General features: G+C 42.1%; 1 protein-coding gene across 1 annotated transcript in view; it reads right to left on the reverse strand.

Annotated features, from left to right (window-relative positions):
- Nucleotides 1-18,881, reverse strand: part of DOCK2 (dedicator of cytokinesis 2) — a 413,885-nt gene that overhangs the window by 71,805 nt on the left and 323,199 nt on the right. Inside the window, exon 30 of the mRNA XM_015065771.3 lies at nt 9,102-9,180. Coding sequence (XP_014921257.3) covers nt 9,102-9,180 — 79 coding nt within the window. The remainder of the gene's footprint in view (nt 1-9,101; nt 9,181-18,881) is intronic.

An 18,881-nucleotide genomic window follows, 5' to 3' on the forward strand; every position in this document is an offset into this window, starting at 1 on the left:
CAGCTTTACCCTTGATAACATCATTACTGCTGCCCAGAGTGTTGCTTTCAAATGGGCTTATGCTTCCAGTTTCAGAAAGAAGAAAACAAGTATTTCATTTTTACCATGGGCCAGGCACTTTCCCATACATCCCTCCTTTCATCTCTTAAAACCTGGTAGCTATCATTAGTCCCATTTTACAGATGAAGATAATGAGGCTTGGAGGGGTTAGGTATTTTTCCAAAGGTCACTCAGTTTGTTACATACACAGTAGATCTGGAATTTGAACTCAGGCCTTCTGATCAAAGTTGAGGACTCTTTCTACACACCATGGTCAGTCTTTGCCTGAAGATGCATTAATACATTTTTTATTGAACACCTTCTACATGCTAGGCATTGTCGTCATGTGGGCATAGAGAGTTCACATACACAGACAGCAGTCCCTACCCCCATGGGGCTCGCATTCTGTGGGCAGAAAAAGTTTTTCTTTTTTGAAATTTATCTCCCAGGGTCCGAAAGACCAAGCCACTCCTGGAGTACAAAGAAGCAAACTACTGGCTTGTGGAGTCCATCAAGTCAACTCTCCACACAGAGACCAGAGGATCTTCTTAAAACAAGGTGGGTTCAAAAAAAAAAAAAACCAAGGTGGGTTCTATCACTCCCTTCCTCAACATCCTTCAAAGACTTCCCATAAGAATCACATCTCAAGCTCTCTTGTTTCCGTAGTAACACTGCTTATCCAAACACACTATACAGGTCAGTTTTCCCGGCCACTCTGGCTGTCCTTCCTCCTGGTGCCCCCATGACTTTCAGGTTCTGAAAATGTGTTGCTTTGGTCTGCCTAAGCACAGCTAATACCTCCCCCCATTTAAGATCAGATGGAACAACAATCCAAGGAAACAGAAAACCTGGTCAAAGGGCATGGAAAGTGTTATTTTGAAGGTGATAAATTCCTGATTTCAGGAAATTTCCATAAGAATAATTAGGGCACAATAAGAACAAAGATAGGACAAAGTAAGTTGAATTGCTATTACTTTCAAAAACCATTCCAGAAGTGTCCCCTCAACACATCTGGAACACACAGACACGTCAAATCTAGAGTCTCTTGCTAGCCTCTGTCCTGACTTAGTCCTTCAAAAATGTTTTCTCTGCCACCCCATTCCTGTTATATATAATCCATACATCATAACATTCACTTTTTAGAGTATAGAATTCAATAGTTTTCAGTATATTCACAAAAGGTAATACAACCATCCCCACTATTAGCAGTCATTCCCCATTCTTGTCTCCCCCTTAGCCCCTGGAAATCATTAATCTACTTTCTGTCCCTGTGGATTTGCTCAATCTGACATTTCATAGAAAGGGAATAATAAAATATGTAACCTTTCATGTCTGGCTTCTTTCACTAAGCATAATGTTTTTCAAGGTTCATCTGTGCTGTCACATGTATCAGTACTTCACTTATTTTTACTGCTGAATACTAATCTATCATATGGATATACCACATTTTACTTACCCATTCATCCATTGACTGACATTTGTGTGGTTGCCACATTTTGGCTATTATGAATAATGTATCTATGAATTTCTACATACAAGTGTTTGCGTGGATGTATGTTTTCAATTCTGTGGGGTACATGCTTAGAAGTGAACCTGATTTTCCTTTGTCTTCCCTCCTTGAAGATCTTTGTGGGTTATGAGATCATAGATCCTATGCCTCTTTTTTCTTAGTAGATCAGAAATGTGCCCCTAAGTATCTCATCCACAGGCCCAGCCCATTTTTGCCCAGAGAGCTATGTGGAACGAATTTTGGAACTGAGGGAAGTCTGTCATGGTGAGTGGCTCTATGCAATAACCTGAGAGGTGAGCAGTGGCCAAAGCAGACACTTCTGGGTGCTCATAATGCCTCTGCTCTGGACCTTCCTTGTCTTTTGCTCCTAAAGAACCAGGACAAAATGCAATAACATGGCTTTTCAGGCCTCATTCAATTTCCAGTGTTCTCTCCCTCAATAAAGTGCCTATTCCAAGGGGGCTGATCTGCTCAGACTCCATAGACACAACATGAGCATCTTGGCCTCCTTGGCTTGGCTCACCTATTGCACCTAAGTTCTATTCTTTCATCAAAGCCCCGTTCAAGACCCACTTCTTTCACAAAGCCTTCTCAACGTTTATTTATTTTTGGGACAGAGAGAGACAGAGCATGAATGGGGGAGGGGCAGAGAGAGAGGGAGACACAGAATCGGAAACAGGCTCCAGGCTCTGAGCCATCAGCCCAGAGCCTGACGCGGGGCTCGAACTCACGGACCGCGAGATCATGACTTGGCTGAAGTCGGACGCTTAACCGACTGCGCCACCCAGGCGCCCCTCACAAAGCCTTCTCAGATGGCACATCGGGTCTGCTCAACCCTTCCGAATTTGAGTAGCTCTTAGTATGTGCAACCACAGATTTGGGTCTACTGTTCTACACCTACCCTTGTGCTCCACTCACATTCCATGACAATATCATCCAGTGGTAGTGAAGAAAATACAAGCATCAGTGTCTCATGGACTACGATGTGAATACCAGTTCTATCTCTTACTAGCTGGGTTGCCTTTAGCTACTTATTTGACTTCTGAACCTCATTTTCCTTACCTGTAAAATGGAAGAAAATAATGGTAACTACCAGAATGGATTGTTGTTAAGTGCTAGGTATCAACTGATGAGTGGATAAAGAAATTGTGGTTTATATAAACAATGGAATACTATTTGGCAATGAGAAAGAATGAAATATGGCCTTTTGTAGCAACATGGATGAAACTGGAGAGTGTTATCCTAAGTGAAGTAAGTCATACAAAGAAAGACAGATACCATATGTTTTCACTCTTAGGTGGATCCTGAGAAACTTAACAGAAGACCATGGGGGACGGGAAGGAAAACAAAAAAAAACAAAAACAAAAACAAAAAAAAAAAAACAAGGTTAGAGAGGGAGGGAGCCAAAACATAAGAGACTCTTAAAAACTGAGAATAAACTGAGGGTTGATGGGGGGTGGGAGGGTGGGGAGGGTAGGTGATGGGTATTGAGGAGGGCACCTGTTGGGATGAGCACTGGGTGTTGTATGGAAACCAATTTGACAATAAATTTCATAATAAGTAAAGTAAAATAAAATAAAATAAAATAAAATAAAATAAAATAAAATAATATGCACATGAAATCATCCACCACAGGCTTGGCACATGTCAGGTGCTCAGTAAATGGAGTGGTGGCATTGTCCATGGTGCTAGTCATAGATTATTTGTCTGTCCTGTCTTTCCAGATGTAAGCTCCACAAGCACCAAGGATCTTGTCTTCTACTTATGTGTATCCCTAATGCCATATTCAGCACAATGGCTTAAATGTAGCTGGGTGCTAGAAAATATTTATTTATTGATCACCATATTGTTAGAAAAATTCCCCCATTGTTTCAAAAGGTTTTAGATTTGTCTTTCCTCCCTGCTCCAAACTGCCTGGTGGCATGTCTATTAAACACCCAGCTCAGCTGGCTCAGGCAAACCACAGAGGCTTTAGTCAAACATATGGATCTTTCTTCCCTGGGGGAAGAGTTGAGGTGGCTTCTGATTGGAAATTTAATATTTTGAAATAATAGGACAATAGAAAGTTAGAACTAGAATAAATTTAAGGGTCATCTGGTTGAACTCCCTTATTTCACAGATGTAAGTAAACAGTGAGATCCACATAAATGACCACCCAAAGTCATACTGCTAGCGGGTATAACTAAAATTTAGCTACTTTCAATTAGCTCTCAAAAAATTATAAGTGTAATATACACATGGCAAAAAAATGGTATAAAAGATTAAATGATAAAAAGTAATTTTCCATACTACTTGGACCCTAGTCTAATTCCCCAGAAGAAAAATTTTTTAACACTTTCCTGGATATCCTAAAAAATTTTTTATGTATAAACAAACATGTATAGACATTTTTTTAAAAAAAAAGTAGTCTGCTGTACTTTGCTTTTTTCTCTCATCAATATTTCTTGCCTATGTTTCCACATTAGCCTGTACAGATCTACTTCTGTCTCTTTTATTGCTGTATGGTATTCTTCTATAAGTATATACTTTAATTTTAACCAATTACCTGTTTATAGGCATTCAGATTAACTCCAATTTTTTTTCTTTAGCAGCAGTGCTGTAATCAACATTTTGTTTATACATCTTTATGCATGAGAGACTATAATGTAGTAAACATTCCGAGATCTGGAACTGTTAAGAGACAAGGTCTACATAGATTTTGTTGTTTGTTGTCTTTGTTGTTTGTTTTAATAGACACTGTAAGGTTGCCTTCCAGGGTTCCACTCCAGTTATCAGCTCCATTTTCATGGGCAAGTTGCCCTACCTCTCTGAGGCTCAGTTTCCTCATCTGGAAAGATGAAGCTAATAGTATGTAAAGGGAGGTAATTATAAGGGCCAAATGAGGAAATCACTGCCTAGAAAACTCCTACTTCATCTTGCAATCTCAGTTCAAAAATCACTTCCTAAGTGGGCATTGGTCATATAATGGTGAGCATAGCTGCCTTCCAAATATCACTTCCTGGGGAAGCCTTCCCAATGTGCCCTGTCTAAAGCAGATCCACCCATTCACCTTCATTACACCCTGCTCACAGGATTTTTGACATGTTTTAGGTTGAACTTACTTATTTCCTGTCTCTTCTAATGGATGTGAGCATCCTGCAGTCAAGAACCCCCTCTTTTTATTTACTGTTGAATATCCAATATCCAGTGTTGTGTCTAACCCAGCACATGCTCAGGAAATATTTGTTGAGCAAGTTCATTAATGAGCCCAGCACTCCCTGTGCATTCTTGTTAATTTGGGAATTTGGGAGTGATTTTGGGAGTAAAAGCCTCCAATCATGGATTCAGGTTAGGAACATCATGTCAGAGGTAGTCTAGAGTCCTCAAGCTGAAGCAGGTATGGCCAAAGAAGCTATCCCCAAGCATGCGACCATCTTTTGGTGTGGGGAAGTTGTCCCACCAGGATCTTCCCTGGGTGGGAAGTACTCTGGGGGGGGGGGCGGGTACAGTGGGCCTCTTCAAGCCTTCAATGGGTGCTCTCCATGTGTGTGTATACTCTCTCACACTTTTTTTTTTTTTTTTTGGCCATTACTAGTTGCATTGCCTTTATAAAGACCAAGCCTGCTTTTAGTCCTTCACTAATGACTGGAAGTATCCTTTTCATTTCATAGGGTCTACAGTACAGGTTCAAAAATGATCCCAAGGTGATCTGGTGCCCAGAAGCTGATCCAGAAATGCCTCAAGGCCAAGGCTGGAATTACCAAATGCAGAGCCAATTACAGTTTCCCAAGTAGAGAGAATGTTCTTAGTAGTAATCAGACAGCTGCCTAAGAGAGAAACAATCTTCCTAGGGCCAAAGAGCACATCTGAAGTGTAGCCACGGATTCCTGGCCAATCAGAGTACCCAATATGGAGAATCTAATCCCACAGCCAATCATTGTAGAGCTCTCTATCCCAGATTCCAGCAAGAGCTAACTAGGGCAGACAGTGTTTCTGAAGCTAAATAGAGCTGTCTCCTAGATTTGAAAGGCAGTCTGTTTTTAAGAGACAGTGCAGAAGAGTGGAAAGGGCCTGGGACTTGCACACAGGACTGGAATTGAATTCCAGCAGCTCCTGCTTAGCGGCTAGATGACCTTTAACAGAAAAGTCAACCACTTCTCTGAAGCTCAGTATATTCACCAGTAAACTGGGTATATCCCAACCTAACAGGGATGGTGAGGATGAAAATGCCCTAAGTAGACGCTTAATAAAAGTTAGTCATCTTTGGGGCACCTGTGTGGCTCAGTCAGTTAAGCATCCAACTCTTGACTTCAGGCCATAGTCTCACGATTTGTGGGATTGAGCCCCACGTTGGGCTCTGTGCTGGTGGTGAAGCCTGCTTGGGATTCTTTCTCTCCCTCTCTCTCTGCCTCTCTTGCACATTTTCTCTCTCTCCCTCTCTCTCAAAAATAAATATATAAACTAAAAAAAAAAAGTTAGTCATCTTCAAAAGCTTGGATGCTAGAAGGTGGATTTACAGCCTACTATATGACTCTAAGATCCTTGAGGGCAGAGCAGTGCTCTGCTCTGCTTCTGAGTTCCTCATAATGTGTTGCAGTAGTCCTGGACCCATGAGAATTGCTCTTAAACAGAATTCCTTGCTGAGTTGAACTTGAAATCCTCCCTTGGTCTTCCCTGACCATTCAAATGCATGTAAATGCCAAGGCCCAGCCTCCTGAACAGGGCTTGGGAATGCAAATTATTTTAGCCTCAGGCAGAAAACATAATTTCTATAATTCCCAGGTCTTGTCACCCACAGAGTGGCACCCACAGAGCTTCTTGCTTTTTGCCCTTTGTATCATAAAACCGCAGTTCCAGAAAAGATATTAGAGATAATCTCATTGCACCTACCCCTCCTCTGGACAGTGGCTGCCAAGGCCAGCAGCACTTAGTGATGGATGCTGTTCCTGCTGATATTAAATGCATAATTAATGAAACCATAAGAAGGAAACAAGGCATGTTCCAGGCAGGGTACAGAGAACAAATCCATTCTCGCACGGGGTGAGGAGAAGGTAGGAGAACAAAGATAAGGTTGAAAAATGATCCTGTTCTTGAATACTTTTTAACAAATATCTATGGAAGTCTCATTAGGAAAAGAGACTTATTTCATTCTGTAATGTTGGCCATTTTTCTGTTTTATGAAACTCTGTGGGTATGACAGCCCTAGGCAATGTGTGGGACTGGAAAGATGCCTTCCCACTATCCTGTTTACCAAGGACTGACATTGAGTTCCTAGATTTGACATATTTTAGGGCCATCACGTCAAAATGATGACCATTATTATAATAAGCTAACATTTTATTAAATTGCTACCATGTTCCTGGTAGTGTTCTAAGTGCTTTACATGAATTAGTTCACTTAATCCCCTCAAAAATCCAATGAGGCAGCTATTATTAGTATTTTAATTTGATATTGAAGAGACTGAGGCACAGAGGAGTGAAGTAATTTGCCTAAAGTCACACAGCTCATAAGCTCAAACCTTCTATGTATGAAATCCCCACTTCTCTGGGCATCTCTCAGATGCAGATTCTTTTCCAGGAAAACAGGATAAAACCTAAAATAATGGCATGAGGGACAGGAGCTGCACTTCTCTTGGAAAGTATCCCCTAAGGCCATGGAGGAGAGCCAGAGTCGGGGAAACCAGGTCTGAGGCTGTCATTGCCACCACCCACGGAAAGAGATGGACGGACTAGCTGGCAGTTCTATGGCCTAAACACTGCCTCACTGCTGGCCTCTAGGTACGTTCCTCCAAGCTGCCCCTCCAAAAAAGCAATGACCTTATTAGCTTCCTGGAACACACTCGTACCTGAAGCCTGCAGGCATCTGGTTCACATTTGGAAGGGAATCAAATACTTCTCTTGATTCAAAACAGCCAAAGTGACATGTTTTGTTTCCATGTCAGAGATTTATAACTCTCAGCCAGAACCTCTCCATGAACCCAGTGCGGGGGTGACTCCCTATCTAGCACATGACTGTGGTGATCTGCAGCTGTGATGTCAGCCACTGCTGTGCTTTGGGCCCAACTCCTCGCTGACATGCTGTGACACTTCAGGCTATCTGCTTATCACCTCTGAGTCTCAGTTCCCACATCCTTCCAGCAGAAAAAGTACTAGTAAGAGTAACTAACTTGTAGTGTAGTGGTAAGGGCTGAGAAAGATAATGCCCATAGAATGCTTGCCATGAGATCTGCACATGTAATCCATCAGAAAATGGCAGCTACTCTTTTTATCATCATTATCATAATAGCTCAGTTGCCTGATTTGAATGCAAGGTAGTGGGAGAGAATCTTATTCAAAGATAATGTTTATTACGTACTTATAGGATAATGCTTTCCAACAGAGTGGACCTCGTAGCCCTCCACCCAGGCATCATCTCCCCAAGGAGGCCTACTATGCATTGGGCACAGAGCATAGAGTCTGTGAGTATAAGGTCTCATGAAACTTACACTTTACTGGAGGAAAGAGAAAAAAATGTGCATGTAGACAAATAAGAAAGATAATTTCAAATAACATTTAGTGCTATGAAGAGACTACAACAGGCTAAGTGGTAATACATAAAAACCATGGGATCAGCGGGGAACCCTCAAAGGGGCTCAGTCAGGGAAGAAAGCATTTGAATGGAGACTGGTGAAACCTTACAGTGAATTCTCCCAGCAAGCCCCCTGACACATTCCAATTCTGCAAAAACCCTATGAAACAGAAAGAGTAGGTATTATGAACTTTTTACAGATGAGCCAACTGAGGCATGGAGACAGCCCAGGCCTTGTCTGAAGCTGTACATCTAGTCATAGGCCAAAGCCCAGCTAAGAAATGAACACCCTAGATGAGCAGGCAGAAAATACCATTGCCTCAGCTCACCGGCTACTTGCTAAACTTGCACTGCAAGAGATCCTGGGGGTCAGGGGTTTCCCCAGAGGAGGGATCCCCTTTCAGGGACCTTCTCTCTCACATCTCTAGCCAGAGGTAGCAATCTGGGCTTTTCCCCAAGGCTTTGAGGAATTGTCTCTTCTTGCCTATGCCTTGAGCAGATGTGGCACTCTGCTTGCCCCAGGGATGTGTTTTGAGACCCTCACATCTCACAGAGGCCCCAGGGATTGTCTGAACCCAAAAAGTGACTTCTGAAGGAATCATGAAATGTACTGTGAGCTTTGTGAGCTTTATTTTTCAGTGTGAGTGGCTGCTTTTCTAGGCTCCGGTGAATAGAAAACTACAAGAATGTGATACATTTCTAAAAGGTGGTACCCACTCTGACAATGGATGAACGCAAATCTCCTCTTTAGCATAAGATACATTATACAGTCACATTTGCATATGCTGCTCAGTTAATGACTATTTAATCAAGGGCCTGGTTCTAAACCCTCAGCTTCAATCAAGGGCCTGGTTCCCTCCTTGCCCACACCCGTCTGTGGAAACCCCCAGAGGCACTGGCATACCTTATGTGTGCTTCGGGATGTGTTTGATGGTAGCAATCAGCCCAAGATGCTAGACCCGCCTTGCCAGGGCACCCCAAGCACACCATGGTGCCTCACACTCACCTGGAACTCAAAGTTTGTGTGTTCCAGGAACTTCTGATTCATGGTTTCTGCAAACTTGTTGATCGCTCTCAGGAAGACCCTGGAAGAGGGGAGAAGGTCACTAGGCCATCTCAGCATGCTAGGTCAAGCATCCCTCCCCATCTTCCAGACCAAAGTTCCCTCAGGGAGGGGCTCAAAGACCCAAAGAAGAGGTCAGCTGACCCACCTGCTCATACAGTAGACCTGGGGCCATGTTTGCTCTGCAAGAACTTAAGAACTAACCATTTGACTTCCCTAGAAAATGTGCATTATCTTTTGTTTAAACTATTACAAGCTTATGCCAGAAAATTTATGCTATCCAGAAAGACAGAAATTGCCTCCTCCACAACAAACAAGCAAACAAAAAAACCACCAAATTTTATCACCTAGAGAAAACCATCCTTGAGATTCTGATGAACGTTATGTTCAAAGGTCTCCCTAGATGTATACACATGAGTGGTATTTGAAAGATATCATTTTGATAAATAGGGCTAAACGGCAAATGCTGTTTCACAGCTTGTCTTTTTTACTCAGCAATAAATAGTGTGTTCCTTTCGTGCCAATGAATGCAGATATACATCATGCCTTTTAATCACTGAAGAGCATGCCATTGTATGGATGTGTCACGGTTTATGTAATCAGTCATTTAGTGATGATCCTAGATGCTCAGCTCTTACAGTGTTTCAGTGATCGCTCTTTATGTATGCCTTGCACCTCCTATATATACCTCTTTTCCAGTCTTCTTCTTGAAGTGGTAATACTTAGCAAATGTTATGCCCACTTAACATTTTGGTACCTGTTGTCAAATTGTGTTTCTCCTTAAATGTCTTCCCATCCATCTCTTCCTTCCCTTCCTCCTACCAAGCCCCACTGACTGGTCTTTCAGCCTCCCATCTCTTGCCTCGTCAATATCAAGAATATTTTGCCCAATGGACCCCTCCAGTCATGTTAATCACCCATTTCAGTGACTGTCCACTGTCCACAAGATAAGCCCAAACTCTTTCTCTTGACAGTCAATGGCCTTCATGACTGGACCCCATCCTTTCTGGACTAATTTCTCACTGCTATTCTGTGCTTTTTCTTGTTTTCTGATACAAAGCTGCATTCCTCCTTTGTATAGACTACCTCTCTTCTTTTAAATCTCTTTAGGGCAGGGTCTGCTGCATCTTTGTGTCCCCCAAAGGACAGTCATTGCAATTTCTTTTCTCAGAATTCATCATGGTCTAGGATGACTTATTTGTGTGACTCAATAATGCCTGTCTGCTCCACTAGACTGTACTTTCCTTGAAATCAGAGACTCCCTCTGTGATCTCATCTACTCTCCAACCTACTTGCCTTTGGCTCCCAAACTTACATCTTCCTCCCTGGTCTCTCCCTTGAGCTCCAGCTTGCAACCCAGCTCCTTACTCCATACCCTCACATGGATGACTAATAGGCATCGCAAACATAATGTCAAAATTTCAACTCCTATTACCTGTAGTCTTCCCATCTAAGTTAAGAGTAACTCCATTCTTCCAATTGCTCAGTGGGGGAAAAAAAACCTGGAAGCATCTTTGATTTTTTCTCTTTCTCTCATATCCTATACCTGGCCTGTCAGCAATACCTCTCAGTGTTACTTTCAAAATACACTCATAATTTGACTTCTTTTCATCACCCCATTGCCAGTGACCTCAACCAAACCACCATCATTTCTCTCCTAGATTTCTGCAATAGCCTCCAAACTGCCACATGCCAAACTGTGATCTAGTTTCCATTGTGCATGTGTTTTTGTAAAGTCTTCAAGGAGAGTGGACAGACCTTACCTGTACCACTGTCTAAAATTTTTGATTAACAGTGAATAATCAATAACTACTTATCCATTGAATGTCTGGTCCAGGGAAAATGCCTATTTGGCTTACCTGAGACACAATAGGATGCCAGTAAAGAAAGTATTAATTAGAAGGTTATTGCTTTGGGTAATGATTTTTGCTTAGGAAGCTCTGAGAGACTGTATAAAGCATACCTGCACATCAGAGGTATCCCCTCCCAGGGATGAGGAACCTGGGCTATTTATTTACTAATGCCAGCCCCTCACAAGGTGAAAATTACTCCTGAGGACATTAAGTCCCTAGCACTTCTGGCTTGCCTTGCAGATGGACTGATCTCTCTCTTGCAGCCAGAGAAAGTCCAGAGAATGAAAGAAGTAGGAAGCTCTCAGGATGTGTGGTGAATGTCCACCAAAGCTGCAGGTATACTCTGGATGGGCCAAGAGTGTGGGCAGGGCAATTATAGCATGTGCTACATTGGGCATTCCTTGTAAAGAACCTGAGCCAGGTGTTCATCAAGCACTTAAATGTTTGTTGAACAAAGAAGACAGTGCAGCCTGGTATCAGGATCCCAAGATTTGTATACCCCCCCCCCCACACACACACACATACACGCACAGCTGGATGTGGTTTCTGGCTTTCCCACTTGCCAGCTGTGTGGATTTGGGACATCTGTTAATATCACTTTGACATCTCAGCTTCCATGCTTGTGAAATACCAACAATGTAACCGCTTTCACAGGGTTGCTGCAGGCTTCAATGGCAAAAACATGGCAAGGGTGGAGCATGGTGCCCGACACCATGGTAACGACAGTAAGAGAGCAGCCGTGGCCACTTCAGACCCTTTGCATGGCTTCGTTCTTCTTCTGAGGTCAGGGACTGACAGCAAAATGGGCAGACAGGACAAGTTGCAACCAGTAACCAGTTCTGAGGTAAGCAGGATCACACAAAGACAAAACAATGAAAGTTTCACAAAATCCTTCCCATATCAGGATGTCAGAAAGTGAGATTTCTTTGGTTTTGCTCTTCTGTCATTTGCTAATATGGCTTTGAAAAATATCTATATTTTCTCCTTTAAGATTAGTATCTGATTCCCCAGAGGGAAATGCATTGAGTGGCTGTCATGTTATAAACTTCTTGGAATCTGTAATGTGATCCCAAAATGAGGGGTTTTACAAATTCTCAGAAGCAACAAAGCTATTAATAGTAGTCAGTAATAGTTATTATTCTGATTGTCAGCCTAAATCTGTCTCTGGTTCTCAAAGGCCAGTTGAATGATCAGGAATTGATCAACACTCTTGTGTTAATGGTGGATACTGATAGCAGATAAGGGCTGGGGGCAGTAAGTCAAGGTTCTTCCCTCTCTCTGGATTCTTCCACAGCTACCCACTGGGAATCACAATATCACTTAACTTTGGTTTCTCATGTATGGGTTTGGAAAAGTTATGTCTTTTGGTTTCTCTTTAAAAATAACTATACTTAAATCCTAAGCACTAATATGGTGAAGTAGATTGGAATTAAAACATACTCAATGATCTCTGTTACTCTCAACAATGAACTTGAATTGTTGAAAACAAAGTTCATGATCAAATCTCAACCTAACACTTCCTGCAACTCATTTGCAATGCTTAGCAGGATCTATAAAATCAATAATAATCAGAGCCACAGTTACCAGTAATGGGCAGGGCTCTCTGCTAAGTACTTAGCATGGATTCTTTCTGTGTTTCTGTTTTTCTTTTTTAGTTCTCACATTAGATGTTGTTTCCATTTTAGAGATACGAGTTTAGGTAACTTTCCTAATAACCCAGACAATACATGTGAAACCAGGATTTAAACAGAGGTACGATGCCTTCACATCCTAGGTATTTAACCACTATGCTATTCTGTCCATAAGAAAACCTCTTAATTCTGTTCAACGGGAGCTATGAGTTCACCTTATTAATAATAGCAACTACAGAAGTACAGGTATTCATGTACCCTGTGCTAAGTACTCTAACAGACACTCTTTCACGTAATTCTACAAACTGAGGTACGAGCCAATGTTACACCCATTTAACAGAAGAAGAAACTGAATATTGGAAAAATAAAATGATCTCCCCACATTCACACAGCACATAAGCAGCAGAGTCCAGACCCAATCTCAGGGTTGTCTCTCTCTAAAGACTTTGCAATTAACCAGAAGGATATACTGGCTCCCTTGAAGGCCAGCCTGCACAGTCTTTTGGCGCTGGGCATGCTCGAACTCGTGCCTGCCATTCTGCCCAAAGTTCCTATACACTTTGTCCCTATCATCCTGCTGCTCTGCCCACAGCTGCCTGGGCACAAGGCCAACGCTTGACTCAGACAGTCTTCCCTGGGTGGCCAGCAGCCCATGGGTGACCTTATGGGTACCCCGTGGGGGCACCCAGGCCTGAAGTGTAGTTAAATCAAATCCTTTTAGGCAGTCCGATAGCATGACAACCAGGGAGAGTGCAGTGACCTACGTCCTGAGTAGAAGCCATGAACAGATGACTCTGACAGGAAGCAGAAGCTGTAAGAGAGAGAAGTCAGCTGCTGTAAGAAGGAAGAAACTGGCAGAAAGATCCTTGAAGGCACAGTAGGGTCATAATGATGATAGTTAAAATTTAACAAGATATTACTAAGTGTTCTATATGGATTTTCTCAACCAATTTTCACAATATCACTAGGAAGTAGGTGCTATTGGTATTACTTTTATTACATAGACTCCAGCATGTGCTGGAGCAAGTTGATCCCAGGTCAGAGTCCCACTCTGGTCCTCTTCCATGCTGTGGCCTGGAGCTAGTTGCTTGACCTCTGGGAATCTCAACTGCCCCTTATATGAAATAAGCCATGTAAAGGTTAAATAAGATGTAGTGTATAAAGCTGGTGGCCTAATGCCTCAGCACATAGAAGTCCTCAATAAATGTCAGTCACTGTTGTTGTCATTATTGTTAACAGCCTGGTCACCTGGTAGCTCTGTGGCAGGAGTATCCAAGGCTGAAAACATTCTGATGTGACAACCAACCCACACCCAGAGGTTGTGCTGTGGAAATAAAAGGGTATGCCCTTTCTGGTGAAAACACCCAAGGGAGAGAGAGGGCCTCTCTGAATCCCATTTCCCCTTCCCCCTGCAGTCCATAGGATGCAGTTGATTCTACTGGTTAAAACTTGACAATGGAAAATAAAAGAGCTGGAGAAGGGAGCTCTCACTCCTCCCCTTGAGGCAGTGAGAAATCCATTCTCCCAGAGCCTTTAAGCTGCTTCCCTCACAACACACAAAAGCCCCATGCACCCAAGAGGTTAGAGTGAATCGACAGCTTCCAGCTCAGCGTCAAGGAACGGCTCACCCCGCGGTGCCCCTGACCGCTCATGTAATCTGGGATTCTAGCGAGCCATGCAGTAGGCTCTTGGGATCTAGACTCCTGCAGCCTGCTGAACACCAGGATTAGTTGTGCTGTGCTGGCTAAAGAACCCATGGAGAGGCCTCCTTCTGGGCAATATGCACTGGAGGAGGCGAGGTCCATAAAAAGGAGTAGGCACTACAAATTAATGTAGGTAGTAGGAAGGGGAAGTGGCAGTCAGTGATTTGTCAGCATCCCGATGGAGCCACCATATGACTGCTGGGCACTGCCCTACTCAACATCCTACACTTGACTTCTGTGACCCCATTGTGTGCCTCTTATGTGCTTGAGACAATGTTAGACCTTGAAATATGTCACTGATAAAGGTAGACAAGATCTGGTCCAGATTTGCCTTTTCTGTGAAATATTTTGGATATTCCCAAACCATAGGAATGTGACAAGGAAAAAAAAATAGCTAACACTTATGAAATGCTTGCCATGTGCCAAACACTGTTCTAACCACTGTGTGTATATTATTTCATTTCATTTTGGCCCTCACAACTGTGATAGGTACTTTTATTAGCCCCATTTTATAGGAGGAAAAACTGAGTCATAGTAATTACATAACTTTGCCCAAGGCCATCTAACTATTAAATGGTAGAGGCAGGATATGGACCCTGGCAGTCGTAAATCCTAACTTGTCTGGGTATTCTTTGTGCTCTGAACTCACTGCAGTGACTGCAGCAATTGGTCATATTTCCATGGGCACATTTACTGTCTCACCAACTAGACCGTAAGCCCCCTGCCTTCTGGGACCACGGCACAGGCCCACTCCCTAGAGCCCTGCATAACCAGGACACTCAATAAATATGTGTTGGTTGATTCCATTTAAGATGCTATAGGGATGTGTACAAACCCCCAACCCCCCTCAAAATGTTGGATTTCCAGCTTGAGGTGCAGATGGAAGGGGAGAAAAGAGGTTCCTAGGTATAATTTTGTTAGTTTATAATATTATGAAGAACTTCATCATTTAAAAATTTACCATATCATGTAAATCAAATCTTTCTGAAAGCTGCATCTTACCAAAAAGAAAAAAATGTTCTAACAGAAGGCATTTGTTGCAGTAGACATGTCGCTTTGTCTGCATACACAAACAGTACACACAGCTGAGGAGACATTCAACTCTGGAAAACTCCATTCTCTCCAACAAGCAGATAAATAAATTACATATGACTAATACATACACACATAAATCATAAGTGATAACAGAGAAATTATAACAACAGGTAAGTTTTGTAATATATAAGTAATAAGGAAGGAAGGAAGGAAGGAAGGAAGGAAGGAAATTGTAAAGTACATACTAACCAGCATAGGAAGTAGAAATGATGTTCTGAAAAATCCTAGTCAGGGATAAGCAAGGCTAATGTTCTGTTTGTCCAATTTACATTGAAATCTTTCACTAACTAGTTGCATGACCTTGGACAAGTTACCTCTTTGGGTCTCTTTCAGTTATCTGAGCCACTACATATGCAGTGAGCACATCTGTACAATGCACTTCATAAAATGAGCCTCACTATTTTACAGGATAAAGCAGTAAAGATAAAGAACACGGACTCTGATCGCATGGCTTATTAGCAGTGCAACACTGTATGAGTTACTCATCTATCCTCATATGTAATATGTGGACTGTAGTAGTTTACATCATAAATTTGTTGGTAAGATTAAATAAACTCATACAGATTATAAGATTAAATAAGGTATTCACAGCAGGGGTGGATCTAGGTGATCAATACATGTTAGCTATCATAACATCACAGCAAATGTAAAAGAGGTGAGAAAATTTCAAGTGCCCCACTGTGGACTGAAGATGAAGGACATCTACTGACTCATCGACATGACTTCAAGGAGAAAAGAGTCATTTTTCTGGTTGACATTAGGCACATCCTTCTCTAGTCCAAGGCTAAATTTGTTGTCTACACCTGGAGATGCTTCTATTCAGTGAGTTTTCTGAGGTCCCACCACTGTGCTGAGGAGTCACTCATTCTATCCTCACAAAAAATACCATGAAATGGAGATTATAATTAATCCCCACTTTACAGATCAGGAAATTGAGAGTCCAAGAGATTAAATGACTTCCCAAGAAATAGAAGTGGCAGAACTTTTTTTTTAATGTAGAGACTTAAGTACTTAGCTGATCCTTAAGAGATACAAATATTTCTACTTAGGAGACAATTCCACTTCCTTAGATCCTTTAGAAAATCATATTGTAATTTTCTAAGTTTAAAGAAACCAAGGATTATGGTATCATCTCTTGGGGCCTGTCCCCCAAAAAGACGAAAGTCCATAGCTCGCTGGCACTGCAGGAGGGGACATTCCTCCAGACTCTTCCACATGCTTCCTCTAAGATGACTGTAGATGACGCAGAAGAAATTGCTGGCCTGGTCAGGGCTGCAGCCTCTCTGGGCTTCCATCATCCTGACCCTGTATAAGTGGCAGATGTCTGTGCATTTATTTGCCTATCTATCATCCATTTCTCCTGCTGGTAATAACACCTAGATGTTTCCTTTGGGTAACTATTCCCCCTACCTCCCCTTTTGCTCCCAGGCTTTGTGGTTTGGGTAGAACTAACCATAGCCTCCCAGTTGCAAGGTGAGTCACGTGACCCAAGCTTGATGAAACAGCAAATTTCATTTTCCTGTCCACAGAAGTTTATAAATGGGCATGCAGCCTAAGCCAGAACTCTGAATATTAGCCTGGGGACTCTTGTTATACCTATTGAAGAAGAGGCCTTTTCTTTTTAGTGGGGTTGCTAATTCAAGACATATATCTGGAATTTCTAGAGCCCATTTCCTCCACCACAAAGAGAGTATCTACTTGAGAATGAAGCCAACAGAGAAAAGAGCAAAGATAGAGATACAGATTTCCTACAACACTGTTTGAGCACCTAGATACATCTATGCCTGAAGTCATAACTCTGAGATTTTTCAGTTGTCTGAACTAATAAACTTGACTCTCCTTTTACTTAGGCAAATTTAAACTAGATTTCTTTAAAAATTCTAATCAGTAAGTACTCACTGGATACACAGAGTTCATTATATGTATTTATGAATGTCAGGCTCTGCGGTAGGAGCTGGAAACACAGAGATAAATTAGATATAGTGCTTGCCTTCAAGAAGTCCATTCTTTAGTGACAGAAACAGTCATGTGAAGAGATAATTATAGTACAGTAGAATAAGTGCCATAATATGGGCATGTATAGAAACACAAAGAAAAGAACACATTCTCCTACCATGACAAGAGTTCTAGAAGCATCCACAAAGGAGAGATTATAGTGTCAAGAATTTGAAGGATACTTTCATGCTGAGTTTGGCCTAGAAGGGAGGAAAGCAATAGTTTATGAGAAGTCACAGAAGAATAAAATGGTAGATAACAGTGAATAGTTGAATGTATCTAAAGTAAAGGGTGAGTTGAAGATGACTCATGTGGGTGCCTCATGTATTTTGGCAAAGCCTGAAGACATTATTGACCAGCTGGCAGACAGTAAGAGGATTCACATACAGCTTAAGAGCTGGCTACTACCATAATATGAGATGACTGAACATTGACATAAGGTACTATCAGCTACATAATTTGTTGAGCTCAGTACACAATGAAAATGTGAATCTCCTTGTCAAAAAATTACTAAGAATTTCAAGATGATAAAGAGAGGGCATTACACCAAGTATGGGGACTTTTATAGTGTAGGGTGGTAAGCAACTGCACAAGTTGCAGACCCAGAAAGCTGGCCCTGACATAGAGGTAGAAATGGACCTGCCTCTGATCTGTGATGTGGCCTGGGTCTAATTCCCACCAACACTTTAATCATTGCAAAGCCTGACTCCCATCTGTGCGATGTGAACAGGGAGAATCAGGGCAAGGTTAGCTCAGAATGAGAATTCTGACATTTTATTGCTGGGGTGATTTTCCTCCTCCCAACATAAGCTCTGATGCACAGACATACTTTTTTCTGCCTTGAGAAACCTCTTCTTCCCTTCACCAGCCCCTAAAGCTGGCCCCAAGAGCACTGTGGGTAAGTGTGTCTATCAAGTCACATGGCTAGACACTTAGGCATCCAATTAGTAGAAGAACATCTTTTCAGAGGACAGAAAGGTAAGGGATGAGGGTCACCCGGGACTGGAGTCAGCTATGAGGCATACACGAGATAGAAATTCTCAGACTGTATCCAATGACAAAATTATTAATAAGTAAATGTTTAGAGTCTTTCCTCCTTGCCTCCCATTAAGGAGAATTCTGCATCTGCCTCTTCAACTTCTCTTTTTCTTTCACCCTCTAGGGATATTCCCATTTGCCAGTCAATTCTTGGTTTTGCGATATGGAACAAGGGCAATAGGTAGAGACAGACAACAGTGTAGAGTGAAGGCCTTTCATTGGGTGGATTTAAAATAAATATACAAAGCCAAAGGGAAGTAAGTGAGGGGAAAAAAGGGGAAGGGGCCAAGAGGATCCAATTTTAAAGGGGTTTGTGGATAAGGACTGAGAATAAGATTCTAAGAGAAACTTGAATAAAGCATAGGATGTGAGAGATACTGAGAACCACAGAAATGGAGAAAGGGAATA

This window comes from Acinonyx jubatus, chromosome A1 (assembly GCF_027475565.1).
Source record: "Acinonyx jubatus isolate Ajub_Pintada_27869175 chromosome A1, VMU_Ajub_asm_v1.0, whole genome shotgun sequence".
Lineage (NCBI taxonomy): Eukaryota > Metazoa > Chordata > Mammalia > Carnivora > Felidae > Acinonyx > Acinonyx jubatus.